Source organism: Rhinatrema bivittatum, chromosome 14, assembly GCF_901001135.1.
Source record: "Rhinatrema bivittatum chromosome 14, aRhiBiv1.1, whole genome shotgun sequence".
Lineage (NCBI taxonomy): Eukaryota > Metazoa > Chordata > Amphibia > Gymnophiona > Rhinatrematidae > Rhinatrema > Rhinatrema bivittatum.
Window position 1 is genome coordinate 53,668,569 of NC_042628.1, and position 15,764 is coordinate 53,684,332.

Below are 15,764 nucleotides of genomic sequence, written 5' to 3' on the forward strand. Positions count from 1 at the left end.
CAATTGGCTTTTTTTTTTTTTTTTTGCCCAAATTAAAGATTGCTGCTATGTGCCTCAAGACTTCTTAGGATTCCAAGATGGTTCCAGATAATCCAGGGACAGGCTGAGTGGCCTATTAGAGTGGGAGGGCATTTCAGATTGTATGCAACATAGGTGTCTGGCAATACAGATGCAGGGCAAAACATTCCTATTACTCTTCTTTCCAACTCCATTTCTACAGGAATGTAATGCTTGTTACTTTCGTTCATAGCAGCCTCTGGGGAATGTTAGGACCAAAACTTGCATAGTGATTGGTTATGCTTGAGGTTTGTCTCTCTTTCCCCTTCCCTGAAACCCCAACCTGCCTGGTTGTCTGAGGTACTCTTGCTTTTTTTTTTTTGCATTTCCACAGGGATGCCAAAGCCTGCGTTATCCATGGGACAGACCTGAAGGACATGGGTGTGGAGCAGATAGACGAGATCTTGCAGAACCATACTGAGATCGTCTTTGCCCGCACCTCCCCTCAGCAGAAGCTCATCATTGTGGAAGGCTGCCAACGACAGGTGCTGCCCTTTCCCAACCCTCTGTCCCTCTTCTCTTCCTCTGTGTCAGTTCTGTACTGAGGGTATAACAATTCTATCCCAGTGCATTCTGGTATTTGTATTCCCTACTTGTAGTGAAAAACACCCAAGTTCCTTTGCATAAATATGATCTTCAAATATTTTACTAAAGGAATGTTGTCAAGCTTTATGTGTTGGGGACAGAAGGGAAGAGGTCTAGGTTTATCAGGAGTGGGGTAGTGTCTCCAAATGGGTTTGTTTTGTGTTTAACGTGACAGGAATGAATGTAATCCAGGGAAGATTGGGTATGATCTTAATCTCTCGTACGCTTTGTTCTGGAGTTCATGCTATGTAATATGCACAGGCTCTTGGAAGTTCTTTTCCATCAAGCCAGTGGTGCCCACTACATTTGGGATGATTCTGCTGTAGAGTGGCTGTGTTGTCCCTTATTTTTACCTCAGCTAGAAGAGGAAGGACATTTCCAATAAAACGTGACCCCTGCTATATTTAATTCAATTCCCTTCTTTTGCACAGTAAAAGAGAATTGGCTACATAGACACACTTTTTTTTTTTTTTTTTTTAAATCTTCCTCTGGATTACCTTCTAGAGAGAGAGCTGTGCAGTGATTAGGAGAAGCTGCACTCCTGAGATCTGTGATCTTCTTCCAACCCAACCAACTACTGAAAAAATGATTGTTTAAAAATAAATAATTGTATTTGCAGATCCCCTGTCTATAAAGAATGTAGACTTTTGTCCTTGAAAGCTTATGCCTCAATAAATCTGTTAGTCTATGAGGTACCACCAGCCTCTGCATTATTTTTGTTATGCATACTTACATGGCTATCCGTCTGGATGGTTTATTCAGGATAAGCATAATACACAACAGGTCACCTGTCTTCAACTATTATCAAATTGCTTAAAAAGAGACTGACTTGTTCCCAGCTGTCTTGACTTGGTCTCTTTGTGTCTTCCTTCCCGCCTTCCTTCCAGGGTGCCATTGTAGCTGTGACTGGTGATGGTGTAAATGATTCGCCTGCCTTGAAGAAAGCTGACATTGGTGTTGCCATGGGCATTGCTGGTTCCGATGTATCCAAGCAAGCTGCTGATATGATTCTTTTAGATGATAATTTTGCCTCTATTGTTACAGGAGTGGAAGAAGGTAACTCAGCTCATCTCTTTCCCTGCCTCCATTATCCATCTGCTGCTAACTTGCTTGCTCTGAGCTTCCTTCACCTCTGATTATGCCCATGATATTGTTCCTCTGCAGGCCGTCTGATCTTTGATAACTTGAAGAAGTCCATTGCCTACACATTGACCAGTAACATCCCTGAGATCACACCCTTCCTACTATTCATCATGGCCAATATCCCCCTGCCTCTGGGAACCATCACCATCCTGTGCATTGATCTGGGAACTGATATGGTGGGTTTCAGATATTTTTCCTGTAGCTTACTTTATTCATACAATCCTTATATGAGCCAACTATTTTCCATGTAGCTGTCCATCTTTTTCTGAATCCATTCATCCATTTTCTATCCATCCTTTTCCTGTGTTCATCCATCCATATGGTCACCCATCTATTCTTCCCAATATTATCTTCCCTTTCTTTCAGTTATCTCTCACTCTGTCCATCAATCCATCATATATTCATCCATCTCTCTTTTCCTGCATCCACCCATCATCCATCAATATTCTCCTTTATCCATTGTCCTTTCATCTTCATCTGTGTCCATTCATCTATTCTCCATCATCCAGCCTCTCCTGTGTCATCTATCGATTATCCATCCTTCTTTCATTCAATTAGTCATCACCTATCCATATTTACCTTCAACCATCCATTGTTTATATTCTCTTCTGTCCATCAGTCCATTCATTATCCCTTTCTACAGCTTTGCATTCATTCATATTCCCGTCTAACAATTAATCAGTTACTAATATATGCCCATCAGAACATCCATTGCTGATGCATTTATCATCCCATTTGTTCATTGTTTCCAAGCTTGCACATTTTGAGGGCCCAGACTATGACTCAGAGGTCCTCAGGTTTAGAGACGGTTTTATTTTCTGTTTCTTGCCATAGGTGCCTGCCATCTCCCTAGCGTATGAAGCGGCAGAAAGTGACATCATGAAGAGGCAGCCACGTAATCCACGCACAGACAAGCTGGTGAATGAGCGACTGATCAGCATGGCATATGGGCAGATTGGTAAGGGCAATTCATGCAATCACAGCCTGGTAAGGGGTGATTTTATCTAACTACAGCTCAGTAAACATGATTGCACCCAATCAGATCTTGATAAGGGTTGTTCCTCCAGTCACAGCTTGGTAAGAATAATTCCACCAATCACAGATTGGTAAGGGTCAGTAAGGGATTGTTAAATTTCTTCCTGACTCTCGTGGATTCCTCACAGATGTCTCACACTCAGTCACACATACACATAAGCATAGATAAAGACTCACACATGCATACCTATGTTACATACTGCCTGCCATCTCTTAGAATATGATCCCCCATCTCACAGTTTTCTCATTCCTTCCTGGCAGGCATGATCCAGGCTCTGGGTGGCTTCTTCGCTTACTTTGTGATTTTGGCTGAGAATGGCTTCCTTCCATCACACCTGGTTGGGATCCGGTTGAAATGGGATGACAGGACAGTCAATGATCTGGAAGACAGCTATGGACAGCAGTGGGTCAGTGTCTGGGGAAGAGAGGCATTAAAATTAGCAGGGACAAACCCTTTTGAAATTTTATCTCAAGTTCATCAAAACAAATTTCTATAATCTATGTAAAGAGTCATATTTTTCCATGTTACTTGAGTGACAGCCTGCAATTGGAACTGGAATGGGGGGTGGGTGATGCCAGATGAATTTCTTTCCTGGAAAGCAGTCTCCTTGGGACCCTTCTCTCTCTATGGGGTTTGGACAAGCTCCTGGAGGAAAAAGGTCGTGAACAATTATTAAGCATGCAAACTCAGGGAAACTCACTGCTTGCTTATCCCTGAGAGTGCCCAACAAAGAATTGGACCTACTCTTCGGAATCGTCCAGGTAGAGTGACCCAGACTGGCCACTGTCGGACAACAGGATGCTGGGCTTCTGACCCAGCACAGCAGATCTTATGCTGTTATGACTCCTCTATCTCCTTGGGACTCCTGTTAATCATGTCTATGAATTGTTTTTCAGACATACGAACAGCGAAAGATTGTGGAGTTTACATGTCACACAGCTTTCTTCGTCAGCATCGTGGTTGTGCAGTGGGCTGATGTGATCATTTGCAAAACCAGGAGGAACTCTGTCTTCCAGCAGGGAATGAAGTAAGTGTTAACTGGAGACCAAGAAAGGTATGAGTAAAGGGAAGAGCGGCAGAATAAAGATGGGGGAAGGGGAGAGAGAAGTGTGGGAAACTGTGGAAGTGGAAGGAGGAGTGGACTGGATGGGAGAAGAGTGATGGATGAGGAAGGAGGGAGGAAGAGGGAGTGTGTTACAAGATGCAGGGGATAGGTGGATGGGTGCATCCAAGATTAGTTCTCCAGAAAGGACTTCAAGGGCAGAGAGTGAAGGTTTCTGGATAGAAAATCACTAGTTTCTCTGTCTCATGTCCCCAGGAACAAGATCTTAATTTTTGGTCTATTTGAAGAGACAGCACTAGCCGCATTCCTGTCCTACTGCCCCGGGATGGATGTGGCCCTTCGAATGTACCCCCTCAAGTAAGTGTGCATGGCGAAACGACGCAGTGTTACAGACCTGCAGCAGAGCCACGTGCCATGCCAAGAACACACTGCAGAGTCATGCTCACTGAGGAGATATGCATGGTGCCTTAGACAGGCTGAAGGCCATGTGTGGTGACAGGTTTCTACCAAGTCAGAAGCTGTATCATACTAGGGGTGAGCAAACATTTTGAGCCATTCATCCAACTGGTTGGAGTGCCCAAGATGGGTTAATATAAATATGCATATATCATATATATAGTACATACATGCACACATACACATATACATTATATATTTATTTATTTATTTATTTCAAATTTTTATATACCGGCATTCGAGACAGCAGTCACATCATGCTGGTTCACATAAAACAGGGGTGCATAGTAAACATAACTATAACAATGGTGCTGAAAAGGCAGTTACATATAACAGGGTGATAAGAACTTGGCTGAGAAGGAAGAGAAAGGACAGGATTAATTCACACAGGTAAACGATAGAAGATATGGTTAATCAAGATATGGTTAATCAAGGTGTAGTTGGAGATTAGTTGACCATGTTGGTGTCTGGGAAAGCTTGTATGAATATATGTGTGTGTGTGTGTGTATAGATATATAGATATAGATATACAGAGAGATAAAGATATCTAGAATTATATCTATCTAGATATATAGATAAATATATAGATAGATATTTATAGAGATAGATATACACACATTCATATTTGAATGTATTCACCCATCAGCTACACTTCCAACCAGTGGCTCAAAGCCTTCATTTTGTTTCTCTTCAAGTTGCTGAAAGAAGTAAGCTCACACATACACACAGATACAGAGAGACAGACACAGAGAGAAACAGATACCTCATAAACTGACAGATACACACACCCTACACCCAGACCAACATAAAGACCCCTTACATAAGAATATACAATTGCTCCATATTCACAGACAAAGATACACCACACACAGACACAGACACCCCACAGAGAGACAGAAACTAAACACATGGGCACAGAGAAACAGACATACCACACCTAGTCAGAAAAACACAGACAGGTGCACCACACTCAGACAGAAGACAGACACATAGACAGAGAGAGGCATATACAAAACACACCCAGACAGACAAACACAAAAACACCCAGACACAGAGAGAGACACAGGAAGACGCACCACATCCAGACACAGGCAGACACACCACACCCAGTCACACAGAGAGACCCAGGCAGACACTCCACACCCAGATACGGAGAGAGAGAAACACAGGCAGACACACCACACTCAGATGCAGGGAGAGACCTACACAAGCAGACCCACCACACCCAGATACAGAAAGGAAGACACAGGCAGACACACCACACCCAGATACAGAAAGAGAGAGACCCACGGGGAAATACACCAAACCCAGACACAAAAAGAGAGAGAGACAGGAAGACACACCACACCCAGACAGAGAGAGAGAGAGAGACTCAGGTAGACATACCACACCCAGACACAGAGAGAGAGAGAGAGAGAGACACACACACATTCAGACACACCACAACCAGATACAGAGAGAGAGAGAGAGACACGCACACAGGCAAACACACCACACCCAGACACAAAAAGAGAGAGACACAGGCAGACACACCACATCCAGACACAGAGAGAGAGAGGGGGGGGGGGGGGCAGACACACCACACCCAGATACAGAGAGAAAGGGACAGACACACCACACACAGACACAAAGACACAGGCAGATGCACCACACCCAGATACAGAGAGAGAGACACACAGGCAGACATACCACACCCAGACACAGAGAGAAAGACACAGGCAGACAAACCACACCTGGACACAGAGAGACACAGGCAGACATACCACATCCAGACACAGAGAGACACAGGCAGACACACCACACCCAGACACAGAGAGAAAGACACAGGCAGACACACCACATCCATACACAGAGAGACACAGGCAGACACAGCACACCCAGACAGAGACAAAGGAAGACACCACACACCCACAGAGAGAGACACAGGCAGACACACCACATGCAAACACAGAGGAAGAAACACAGGCAGATACACTACACCCTGACACATGCAGCCACATCACACCCACACCACAACCAGACACACAGACACAGGCAGACAGACCACATCACACACAGAGACAAAGAATAAAGCACACCAGATAAATGCATAAATACATCATACCCAGACACATAGACCACCTACCACAATGATAAGGGCTGGAAAATGTTTTCAAAAACTGAGGTACCAGCTACAGTATTTTAGGATCTGAGAAAAACTCCATTCCACCCTACCCAACTTTTTTTTTACTCATTTTTCCTATTTTTCTCTCTATTTTTATTTTTTTTCTTAGTTTGCTTATCTTTTTATTTTCTCATGTTTTCATTTGCTTATTTCACTTTGTTACACTTTTTTCCTTTATTCTTCCTTCCCTGTCTCCTTCCTCTCTCCCTCCCATTTTCTCATTCTCTCTGGCCTCTTTGCCCATTCCCCTCCCCTGCCTCAGCACTTCTTTTCCCTCTGCGAGCAGCAGCTGTGATATCTTTTCCTGGGTAGGGACCCGTCAGCAGCAGGAACACTTTCTAGGCCGAGGGGGCAGCTCTTCCTGGGTTGTGGAACTGGCAGATGTCAGCCAGCAGTGCTTACCTGTTGCTGCTTCTTCCTCCTGTACCAGCTTCGCTTTGCAGTCCGAACAGGGTGGGCCCGTGGGTCTTGCAAGACTACAAGGACCCATGTGTTTCAATTACAGAGGGAAGCCATCAGAAGAGGAAGAAGCAGCAGCAGCAGATAAGTGCTGTTGGCCGACTCCCCCATCTGGCGGGAGGGCATCCTACAGGCCAGGAGTTGTAGGGGGTGGGGGGCAGAGAAGGATAAAATGAAGACTTTCCCTGGCCGGTAGCAGCAGCAGCAGCAGTAGCTCAGACCCACCTCAGCAAGTCTTCCTTTTGGATCCTAGTTAGCTGAAGGAAAACTGCACTACACACTTGCTCTTCAGCCATGGCACCCCAACTGGAAAATGTTGTGCAATACCATGGACCTGCTGCAGGACTTGCTATGGAGTCATGCATGGGGCTGCAGACTTCCTGAGGTGCCACGCACAATGCCATGGACCAACTGCTGAGGTAGAAATAGTGTCACTAGTACTTTGTAGGGCCACCCACAGTGCTATGGGCCATATATGGAGTCATATGGGATGTTAAGGACTCACCATGGAGCAATATGCAGTGCCATGGCATTGTTGCACGGTCACAAGTGATGTCAGGAACCTGCTACATAGCCACTTAGCATGCAATGGGCCAACTGTCTAGTCATCCTGGCTTGGTCTGAGCTCTCCCTTTCCTCTGCAGGCCCAGCTGGTGGTTCTGTGCCTTCCCTTACAGCTTCCTCATCTTCATCTATGATGAAATCCGTAAACTCATTCTCCGCCGGCATCCTGGAGGTAAGAGGTCTCTTCTTTCCCCTCCTGGCACTACAATCCAGACTCTTATAACATCAGTACTTGGGGGAGTGGAAGAGGGGGGGGGCAGAAGTTTTCATGGTGATGTTAGTATTGTGGTTAGCCACCATTGTGAGGGCCAGGTAATCAATCTGAGCAATAACTAGTTAGTTTTGGAGCACAGGTTAATTAATATGAGGCATAGGTTAGCTAGATTTTGGGTGTCAGGTAACTGACAGGCTGATACAGTACTGTCAGGTAACTGACAGGCTGATACAGTACTGTTAACCGGCATTTGGACGCGTGTTTTCGACGCGCTAGCTTTACCCCTTATTCAGTAAGAGGTAATAGCCCGTCAAAACGCGTGTCCAACCCCCCCGAGACTAATAGCGCCCACAACATGCAAATGCATGTTGATGGCCCTATTAGTCATTCCCACGCAATACAGTAAGTAAAATGTGCAGCCAAGCCGCACATTTTACTTTAGGAAATTAGCGCCTACCCAGAGGTAGGCGTTAATTTCTGCAGGCGCCGGGTGCACAGAAAAGCAGTAAAAACTGCTTTTCTGTGCACCCTCCGACTTAATATCATGGCGATATTAAGTCGGAGGTCCCAAAAGTTAAAAAAAGTAAAAAATAAAAAAATTTAAAAGCAGCCCGCGGCTCGTAGGTTGAAAACCGGACGCTCAATTTTGCCAGCGTCCGGTTTCCAAACCCGTGGCTGTCAGCGGGTTTGAGAACCGACGCCGGCAAAATTGAGCATCGGCTGTCAAACTCGCTGACCGTCGCTGCTCCTGTCCAAAAAGAGGCGCTAGGGACGCACTAGTGTCCCTAGCGCCTCTTTTTACCGCAGGCCCTAATTTAAATAAATTAAGTTACTGAATCGCGCGCACAGGAGAGTGGCCTGTGCGCTCGCCCGCTCTCCCGCGATTTTTACTGTATCGGCTCGTGAGTGAGCTCTGGCTAACTAGTTGTGGGAACTGGTAGGTTGGTTTTGTGGTTAGAGGGTGAGTATGAGCCAAAGAAGAGCTATCGCCCTGACAGAAAGACAGCTAAGATGGGAATTGTCATTGTGGGCTCAATGTAGAAGCAGAGGATGTTGTAATGAGCTATACACTGCAGTCTGGAATTGTATCCAGTGTTGTCCCTAATTTGAAAGCCTGCTTCATTAAAACCAGTGTCTGAACATTCTTCTGAGAGCTGAGAACTTCCAGACTTGTGTCATGCATTTGCTTGAACTCTAACATGGGCTTCACCTTGTCCTTGGTTATTTTTTTCTTTGCAGGCTGGGTGGAAAAGGAAACCTATTATTGAGCCAAAACAGCGGCCCTCCTTTCGCCTTGCCCCCTCCCCCTGCCTCCCTCCTCTCTCCCCAAAACACAATGGAGAAACATCCTCAGAGAAAACACCACAGGAAGACCAGATGGGCAGACAGACTGCACTCTCCCACCACTCTTTTCTAAGATCAATCTCTGGATATCTTATTCTAACTATTAATATATATATATTTTTTAATTTTATTTTGCATTTCTGTCGTCTTTGGTTTTTGTTTTTCCTTTCTGTAAAATTATAAATATATATATGTGTATATATATATATATAAATATAAATATAATGAGCTGTATTTTTTATTTTAACGATGGCTGGCCAGAGGCTCTCTGGGGGGGGATCAGGCTTCAGCGGATCGAGGGCTGAAGTTGATCTTTACTTCCCATAGGGGAAGGGAGGAAATGGGGAGGTGGCAGGGTATCCCCTCATTTTTGCACTTTTCTTTCATTTCTTTCTGTGTCTTGGTATGAGAGGGAGGCACAAGAGGGACTAGGCAAGGTAGGAAAATATTAGAATTAATAAAATAAAAGCTTGGGCAGCTAATTAACAATTGTGGAGGATTATTTTAGAGTGCAGGTGGTGATGGTTTTCAGTTTTCACTCTCGACCCCAATGAGTTGTCTTTTTAATGCAGTTTAGAAACGAAAGCCAGCCAACGAGTTGTAGGTGAGACCTTTTATGTTTGTCTGTCTTTGTACGTTTGTGACCCGCTTTTGAGAGCTGCCCTCCCTCCATCGAGTCTGTTTCAGACTGAGCAAAGGCTGATGAGGCCTGAATCATACAAGTAAATGGTAGGGTGGCTTGCAGCAGGAGTGTTTCCATTCAGAGATGTGAAGGGTGGTACAGTAAAAGAGCTGGGAGTGAGACCAGGAACGCTGAGGGAGGCTATTGGAACAACCATTAACTTGCCTTTCCTCCTCTCACCCCCCCACTCTTTTTGCAGCTTGAGGCTGTCGAACCTGCCACCGTTAGGGCACTGTGTGGAGCCCTCCCAGGCTAGGTTCATCAAACAGAAAGGACACCTAATGGCTCCCGTAATATTTCACTTTAGTCCAATGTACATACATGCATGGAGACAGCATAAAATCCATACACTAATCTATTTCAGAAATTACAGGACTGTACATCATTTTAGATCATTCGTTAATAATCTGCTGATAATTGGATAATTGAACTGCTATGTGGATTCCCATATAAGGTAAAACTCTGATTTAGTCCAGTAGTAGTTATCTACTTCTAGCAGTTTCTGCACCTTCATGAATAATAATTCCTGCCCTGTACAGTCTTTGCTTCCCAAAACATTTTTCTACTGCAGTGAGCTTCAATTTGACCTTGGAAAAAACACAACCAGGCCAATGGCCAGTTCTACAATGCTGTAATTCAACCCTCAGTTTACTTGTATGATTCAGACATCATCATCCTTTGCTCAGTCCGCCCTGACCTGATGACAAGGGCTCAGCTCTCAAATGTACCAAGGCACATAAATAAAAAGGGTCTCACCTTCAGCTTCTTGGTTGACCTTTATTTCTACATAACTAAGCCATCTAACACGGCAACCACAGTAATTTTAGAAATGCTCTTATCTACTTGACCCTTCAGCCCTCCCCATCCCATGAAAATGAGCACAAGGTATGGGGGGGAAAGGTGTGAAGGGAGAGTTAGGGGATCTGCACAGGCACTGGGGAGGTCGTGATCTTCTCTGCACCTAGAGAGGTTTGGGTAGGGCCCAGGGAGCGGGTTGGGGGAGCAGTGATTCCTGAGGTGGAACAAGGGTACACCTTATCTTTAACAAACATACGAGTTAAATAAAAGGACGCCCAGCAGTCCAGCCTGTCCATGCCTGCTGGTTTTGTCTTCCAAATGTTTACTGAGTTAGGTGGTGCAGAGCAGTGACAATAATGAATGCTCTCAGAGGTCCAAACACATGCTAGAAGAAGTCTCTCCCTCAATATCTGTATCTCGCCCCTCTCTTTTCTCTTGATCCCTCCAGTTCTTCTGTCTCCCCTCTCTCTAATCCCCCCACCAGTCACTCTTTCCTTTTCCCTGTGCTCTGGAAGAAGTGGAGAGCCGCTCAAAGCTGTAGTAGGGTTATAGGAGGGGAGGCTCTCCATGGGGAAGGCTGCCCAGGAAAGTCAGCAATAGCAAGTGACACCCAGTGGGCAGTGTTTTTGTGAAGGTCAGGGCAAGGTCATTATGCCCCATTCATCCTTCCATTTGCCCCCACCCATGGGTGGAAGGGAGGGGGGCCCATCTGGGACAGCATGCAAACTCCAGAGCAGAATCCTGCTGCTATCATCACCCCCTCTCCAACCGTCTGTCTGTCCGTTTAGTCCTCAGGCATCAGTCTCTTCACTCATGCATTCATTGCGTTATTTCACTGTGCTTTTTCTTGTCCGTCTGTCGCTGTTTTATTTTTATTTTCAGATTTATTTATTTCCTGTGGTTTTACAAAGATATTAAAAAAGAAGTCTCTCCGTTGCTTTCTCATTTTATTTCCTTACCTCTGCGCAGTGGGTGGGGGAAGCACGCGGCGCAGCATGGGGGATGGGAGCAGCGGAGTTGCCCCCGTCATCTGCTACAGGGTCCATATGTTGCTAGGCCTGGTTTCCTGGGTGCCTAGATCCCCAGTGCATTGTGGGATTTGTTGCTCTTTCCTCCATGGCACATCAACACTACCAGCACAAGAGGACACCAGGAGTGGCTCCGTTTGTACAGTCCTGGGTTTTACCCCATTCTAGTCATCACAGGGGCTGAAACATTAAAGCCTGCTAATGCGTAACATGGCACACTAAACAGGCTAAGCACTAATGAGAACCAGGATAAATCGGGCATGTGCATGCAGACTAGAAATTAGCACACATACAAAATATGCAAATAAGTAGGTAATGAGCTTATTAGCTCTTATCATTGTATGCCCAAAGAATCATCAAGTGTTGGGTCCTGGTAAATTTAGCACCTGCTGGAAGGCGATGGTGTTATGCCAGCAGAGCTGCTATGCTGACATTTAACACAGGGCTGCAGACCCCGCCCACCAATCCCATCTGCAACACAAAGGAAGACCTCCTCACCTCTACCCTATCCTAATCCACCTCCCTCCCCTATACCAAAATGAAAGGCCTCCGTGGGCTCCCTAGCATGATGGAGTAAGGAGGACTGCTGGCTCTGCTACTCGCTGGTGCATCTCCACCTTGATGTTGTCCTTCTGGAAGGCAGGGAGGTTTTGGATCATGGAGTAGGAAGGGGTTGGGAGGTCCAAAAGGGACTTTTGTGCATTTGGGGGGAGGTGGGCTTCTTTAGTTTGGGGGTGGGAGGATCCCCTCATTCTAAATGGCCCTTGTACTATAGCCCAGTTTATGCAAGAGTGTTAGAGATGCAAAGCATGCACACAGCCAAAGGTCCGCTCTCCCTTTAATGCAGATCTTTTACCATGTGCACGCTCAACCTCTCCTGAACTTACAGCTAGGGAATTAATGTGCCCTTTAAGAACACCACCCCATTTCTTTGGGCATATAACTTAGGTCTGGCTCTTTTTGTTAGATAATACTGCCAGTTCTGATTTCGCTATGTGCAAAGGGAATGGGCTTAGTCTCCTAGAGCAAATGAAGATCATGACTGTGTGAAAGCAAAGCTTGAGAAGGCAGAAGATCAATAAGAAAACTAACAGGGTAATAATATTTTAAGGATAATTTTTAAAAAATTACAAAAGACAAATATAACAAAATAAAGCAATGCACTGAGAATCATTTCAGTGAGACTGTTTGCTCCCTACTGGTACTTGTACTGACTGCAGTGCAGGAAGTCCCTTTCACGGCTGAGTCAGATCAGGAGGAAGAAGGTGGTTCAGCCCTCCGTCTGCGGGCACCAGATGGCTCTAGGTCCTCAGGCACTGACTGAGCCATTCTTGGTTTTATGTCCATTATATCTATAGACTTACAATTCCTGACTTTTAATATTGAAACTGCAACCACATTAAGGCAAAACCCAGACCAAGGCAGCTGGTGATCCTAAGCTTTCAATCCCTTCCCTTGGGTGCTTTGGATAGGCAGGATGATCAATTGGCCACTTGCCATGTGGCCAGCTTGAGCAGGCTCAGATTTGCCTCTTGGCACCTATGAATATTAGACAAGTTCATGCAAACAGTAGCAGTAACACCAGGACTGGCCCAGTCTGTCCATCTGATGATTCTCTAGTAGGGATACCACACTCCACTCCATAAAGGCTACAAATGGCTCTTTTTTCAGGATACCCCACAACAAAATTCTTGAGATTTATTTGCATGCAGTTCCTCTTGACTATTGTTAATGTTTATGTTTTGATTATACATACATAGTTGATCAGGCTGAAAAAAGATCAGAAGTGCTGTGAAACCCACCTTTTTCTGGTTGCTTCACAATTATTTCTTTTCCTGTAATCTAGGAAAGGCAAAAATCAGTCTGTATCTGTAGCTAATTCTGCAAAAACAAACAAACAAACAAAAAACCCAACTCCTTCCTAACCCCAAATCTGATGATCAAATTAATCCTGAGATTCTGAGCTGATCTAGCATGTAGCTCAAAACTGAGGAGTTAATTTTCAAAGGAGTTCTGCACGAAAAATTAGCATATACATGTATAAGTAGCATCCATGTGATTTTATAAACATTAAAAGTATGCACATGTTTTTGGTTTCACACACATTTACCTGCTCAAGAAAGGGGGCGATCCAGAAGTGTCCTGGATGGGGCCAGGAGGTAGGCGCAGAAAGTGCTGTTTATAGGAGATTTACATGAATACGATATATTTGTGCAATGTAACCACGTTTGCATTTGCACATCTTTTTTCTAATGTAAAAGACCCACTGTGAACATTTTTTCAGCATACATAAACCCGCTATTAGCTCAGTGACCTTTCTTTGTACCTTTTCTAACAGTTTGGATATCCCAATGTCCAAATACCTTCGACAGTGGGAAAATGAGAATGAGCCCCAGCAGCAGCCCTGATTTATTCTCAAAACCAGAGCGCTTTTGCCCCTCGAATGCTCTAGAAGGACATTTTCCAGACCTCTGGAATCAATCCTTATTTGGATGGTTTAGGAACTGCTGGGAAGGGAAGGTGAGGTGGGTAGGTGACGGTGTTGAATCCTCCTTCAGTCTGCCCATATAGGAGAGTGGGACAGACCAGTAATTCCTCCCTAATTAGCAAGCAAAGTCGTTCTTAATCTCTCCCTCTATAAAAAGCTAATCCTCCTCCTGCTCTATGGTATGGTACTGTTTCCCTGCATAATAAAGCATTGTGCTTTGTGCAAGCCTTTCTTCAGGTGTAGATTTAACGAGATTAGATAAATCACAGAGGGACTGGACTTTAACCAAAATCTGGTGGTAGGGATGTGATGGGGGGAAGGGAGGGTTAAGAGAGAGAGTGGTGGGGATGGGTAGGGATGCATGGGAGAAAGACTGATGGAGATAGATTGGGTGGGAAAGGGGAGGGGAGGGAGAGCATGGTGGAGACAGGTTAGAAGGGGAGAGAGTGGTAAGGATGGGTTGGGGTGCATGGGAGAGAGACTGATGGAGACAGACTGGGGAGGAGAGAGAGAACATGGTGGAGACAGGTTATGGTTCTAGGAAACATTTAGAGTTTTAAGACTAATTTGAGCACAAACATTTTGTGGGTCGCTGTAGTATTGTTTGTAATAATGTTAAAGTCTTAGCATTCTGCTTTGTGTCCTACAACACACAAAGAAAACTACCCCATGGCTAGTGAAGCAATTTCTCATTTGCTGCTCTCTCACTCTCTCGCCTGTGTCTCTACCTCTTCAATGCCCTACTAAGGTCACAGGAATGCTATGCCTATGATCCATCTAGAAACAATTCAAGAATTAAAAAGAAAAAATGAAGAGACTTGAAAAGACTTGATTATTCCACCCCACCCCACCCCCCCTTTCTCTGTAAATTAGACAGCAGAAACAACGTCCTTACACCACTGAATGAGCAGTTTAAAAGTGGAAGTAATTTCCCTTTTATGCGGTTTTAGTTTTTTTGGCCCAGCAGTTTCCTCCTGCATCTTTGGGGCTCCAGCTGAATCAGAACCAGCCCGGTCACCGTAGTGACGGGCCTGGGCCAGACAGAGCTGGAGAGCCAAGAGGATACATCAGATCCCACCGCCCACCGTGCCGTGTTGAGAGCGGTTAGTTAACTAAGAGGTAAAGCAGGAGGGAACAGAGGCGAGACCGAAGAGTGTGATCAGTGGAGTCACATGCTGAGGAAATATCACGACTGCACCACCTTGAGATTCCTTCGCTCATGCCTATTTGGTTAAAGAATGATGGAGGTAAGAATCAATGAAGATGGCCGAACGTTTGAAATTATTGGCATTCGTCCTGGAGGCTATGTGCCTATAGTTCCTGGTTGCTATCTTCACTTGTTCAGCATAGTTGAGGCCTCATTTGCTAAGCATTTTTCCCATAGTCAAAGCTTTAGTAAATCAGACCCTTAATTTGTGTGGGTAGGACTGGTGTGGGGGTCTCAAGGAGCTCAGTGAAATTTGCATTGACTCCAAGTAGGGACACTGCAATCTTAACAAGTGTGTAAATACCCAGTAATGCACACTTCTGAACCAACCATACTGTAGGATATCGCAGCCCATTGATAGCAGCACTTTTAGCATCACCGAATGAGGAGAAAGGGAACGTGTGCAGTGCATGCACAGGCAGTGCAAGAGAAATATTATCAATATTAGGTGAACCCATATGAAAGCTCCTTTAGGA

The 15,764-nt window shown here is 45.0% G+C and overlaps 1 protein-coding gene across 1 annotated transcript in view; it reads left to right on the forward strand.

Moving 5' to 3' along the window:
• Positions 1-11,052, forward strand: part of ATP1A3 (ATPase Na+/K+ transporting subunit alpha 3) — a 116,602-nt gene extending 105,550 nt beyond the window's left edge. Inside the window, exons 15-23 of the mRNA XM_029577136.1 lie at positions 392-542; positions 1,530-1,698; positions 1,807-1,961; positions 2,620-2,743; positions 3,082-3,227; positions 3,718-3,848; positions 4,140-4,241; positions 7,608-7,699; positions 8,981-11,052. Of these exons, the coding sequence (XP_029432996.1) occupies positions 392-542; positions 1,530-1,698; positions 1,807-1,961; positions 2,620-2,743; positions 3,082-3,227; positions 3,718-3,848; positions 4,140-4,241; positions 7,608-7,699; positions 8,981-9,009 (1,099 nt within the window). The 3' untranslated portion in view covers positions 9,010-11,052. The remainder of the gene's footprint in view (positions 1-391; positions 543-1,529; positions 1,699-1,806; positions 1,962-2,619; positions 2,744-3,081; positions 3,228-3,717; positions 3,849-4,139; positions 4,242-7,607; positions 7,700-8,980) is intronic.
• Positions 11,053-15,764: the final 4,712 nt, after the last annotated feature.